Source organism: Dermacentor silvarum, unplaced genomic scaffold (assembly GCF_013339745.2).
Source record: "Dermacentor silvarum isolate Dsil-2018 unplaced genomic scaffold, BIME_Dsil_1.4 Seq72, whole genome shotgun sequence".
Lineage (NCBI taxonomy): Eukaryota > Metazoa > Arthropoda > Arachnida > Ixodida > Ixodidae > Dermacentor > Dermacentor silvarum.
Window position 1 is genome coordinate 19,268 of NW_023606674.1, and position 3,485 is coordinate 22,752.

Below are 3,485 nucleotides of genomic sequence, written 5' to 3' on the forward strand. Positions count from 1 at the left end.
GTCACAAAACTGTGTATGACGAAACTGGTTGTTTATTGGGCGAACCTGTGCCCACAAAAGCAAGCTACACTCAAAGCACAACGATAGCGGCGAACACAGTCGGCGATCGTCGAAAATCTGATCAGCGGCGAAACGCGTCGGCTTTTATACCTGAGTCATCGAAGGTTCCAGATTAATCCCTGATGCCCGCGTGTCTTCCAGAAAGTTCTAGATAATTCGCGTCGCTCATACAATCAGATTACATGGGCCTCGGCGACCACAGACGACGGATAGAAGCATTGATAACGTCCGAGAAGCTTCCAATGCAGGCGCGTCCTGCGCCGAGCGATAACGTTTAACATTTGTCAGCCAATGTTGAAAGCGGCTACCGGTGAAAGATAAACATGTGTACGTGTCAATAGAGTCCTTCCGTAAGGCGGGTGTGTCCTTCTGGGACACTGGAACCACCTCGAGTGTAAATGTTGTTCGTGATAACAAGATGGCGCCTCTGCTCGATGAATTTTCCGATCTTTTCGAGAACAAGCTTGGCTGTTGCAAGGGCCCCCCTGTGCAATTACACCTTAAGAAAGAGTCCGCCCACGTTTCTGTAAGGCACGTACAGTGCCTTATGCCATGCGCTCCAAGGTTTCAGCCGAGATCGACCGTCTTGTACAAGACGGAGTGCTTTCGTCGATAAGCCTTTCAGATTGGGCAACACCGGTGGTGCCGGTAGCAAAAAAGAACGGCGATATACGATTGTGCGGCGATTTCAAGTTGACAGTCAACCCGGCGTCGCACTTGGAACAGTATCCCCTGCCCAAAGTTGAAGACGTATTTGCGGCGCTTTCTGGAGGCGAAGTCTTCAGCACTCTGGACCTGCGCAACGCGTACAATCAGCTGCCGCTGGACGACGAAGCTAGAAAGATCGCGGTACTCAACACACACCGGGCCCTTTACTGCTACAATCGCCTAGCATTTGGAATTGCTTCAGCCCCCGCCTTGTTCCAGCGACGCATGGAATCGATTTTGCAAGGTTTGCCGAATGTTCAAGTGTACCTCGACGACATCATTGTGGCAGAGAAGGAAAACGACACATCGGTACTGCGGCAGGTGTTTCAGCGGCTTCGTGAACACAACTTGAAGTTGAACAAAGCCAAGTGCCGGTTCACGGAAGCACAAGTGTCGTTTCTGGGGCACCGCATCGATGCCAAAGGTCTGCATCCTCTGCAAGATAACCTCGAGGCGGTACTGGCCGCGCCGAAGCCAACATCGGTAAGCCAGCTGAAATCTTTCTTGGGCTTGGTTACTTATTATGCTAAATTCTTGCCCAACTTGTCAACGACGCTGGCTCCCTTATATCGCTTGCTGGCAAAGGGGGTGTTATGGCAATGGAGGCCATCGCAGGACAGCGCATTTCAAGAAGCAAAGGGTGCCTTAGGCAAGGCTAAATTTCTTGTCCACTATGACCCGCGAAAACCCCTTCGACTGGAATGCTGATGCATCATCGGTCGGTTTGGGCGCAGTGCTGTCCCACCGCATCAAGGGCGAAGACTATCCCATAGCTTTTCGCTCTAGAACCTTGACGCCGGCGGAGCGCAATTACTCGCAACTGGAAAAGGAAGCACTCGCCCTAGTTTTCGGGGTGACAAGGTCCAGAGACTATCTTTTCGGTAATAAATTTTGTTTGATAACGGATCATAAACCGTTGACAGGGCTGTTCCATCCCGAGAAACCAATTCCACAGATGGCAGGCGGCCAGGATACAGCGTTGGGCGCTCCTTTTATCAGCGTATCAGTATGACATAGAATTCCGGAAAGGGTCATTGAACGCGAATGCCGACGCTTTGAGCCGCTTGCCGCTGCCGGAGCAAAGGGCACCCTGGTAAAGATGATCCCGTCGAATATGTGCTACATGCGCAAGCTTTGACAGATTTCTATCTTAGCGCGCAGCAGTTTGCAGACAGCACGAGCGAGGACATGCTTCTCCCGACAGGTGAAGACGTGGATTCTTCGTGGTTGGCCAAACCAGCTGGGGCCGGAGCAACAGTGCCTTCAGCCGTACTTCACCCGCAGATACGAACTCACTGTGAGCAAAGGTCTAATATACTGTGGTCATCGTGTGGTGCTGCCCGAGACCGTGCGGGTACCTATTCTGAGAGAACTTCACGACACCCACCCAGGCATGACTGCAATGAAGCGCCTAGGCCCGTACGATGTTTTGATATCCCGGATTGGACCACGACATAGAGAAGCTGGTACAAAGCTGCCAGCAATGCGTGCAATGTTGGCCCATGCCAGCGGAACAGGTCCCTTCAAGCTGGCCGAAAACCACCAAACGATGGTCTCGCCTGCATATCGACTATGCAGGGCCAGTGGAAGGTCACATGATCTTGGTGGTGGTAGATGCGGAAACAAATGGATAGAGGCAGTACCCCTTAAGACAGCAAGTGCAGAAACTACAGTCGAAGTATTGCGAGGGATCTTCGCGCGTTTTGGTCTGCCCCATACAGTCGTTTCCGACAATGGGCCACAATTTAACAGTTCAGTGACTGAAAGATTTTTCAAAGATAACCATGTGTGTCATGTTATCTCCGCTCCATACTATCCACAGTCAAATGGATTGGCGGAGCGTGCAGTGCGCACCATTAAGGAAGGTATCAAGAAAAATAAGGATGGAAGTCTGCTCAATTGTATTTCCAAGTTCTTGCTACGCTACAGGGCAACACCGACTCGAGATGGCAAGTCGCCCACCGAGATGTTGCTGGGTTTTCTACCCAGGACCCGCCTAAGCGCACATTTTCCAGAGGAAGAGGTGGCACGGGATCCCACGGTGAGCAGACCCCCGGCACCGTTGTCACAAGTCTTTTTACGGGGAGCGCCTGTTTGGTCACGGCAGTATAATCACGCTGGCCAGAGATGGTTACCCGACACGGTGACGTCAACAAGAGGTAGGCGTATGGTCACGGTGGACACCACAGGAGGGGTGCAGCGCCGTCACGTGGACCAAGTGCGGCCACGACTCGCAGCGGATGACGTAAAGCAAGAATTCAACGCAACACGGCCCGGAGACAACCAAGTCACAGAGAGTGATCAACCCTCTCCAGTGGACGACGCTGAACCATCATCAGACGGATCACTTGGTACACCCCTGACTTCCAGTGAAGTAACCTCCAGTGTACCGGCGGGCTTAGGACTTCCTAGGCGTTCTACGCGCACAAGGAGGCCTCCCGACAGGCTAGGCTTCTAAAGGGGAGGAAGTGCCGTATCGCGACAACGCAAGCCCGTTTATCGCAACCCGAAGTGCGCATGCTCGTGCTGATGCACAGAGAATAAAAGCAGCCACGCTATCTTCAATAAAGCATTCCACTGCTTGCACCTACTGAGTCTGTTGTTGTTACCCGCGCTACAGCGGTGAACGCTTCGATGCGAGCACCGCGAACGGCGCTGGCTTCGAAGATGAGAACACGTAAGGAATCCGAAACCACCCCGCCGGAAAGCACTGGCGG

At 52.7% G+C, this 3,485-nt stretch overlaps 1 protein-coding gene across 1 annotated transcript; it reads left to right on the forward strand.

The window, feature by feature from the left end:
* Positions 1 to 612: 612 nt before the first annotated feature.
* Positions 613 to 3,226, forward strand: LOC125941959 (uncharacterized). Its single transcript, XM_049659842.1, is given in 4 exon segments — positions 613 to 1,251; positions 1,930 to 1,965; positions 1,967 to 2,054; positions 2,700 to 3,226. Coding segments are annotated over 4 exon segments (1,290 nt in total).
* The last annotated feature ends 259 nt before the right edge of the window (positions 3,227 to 3,485 follow it).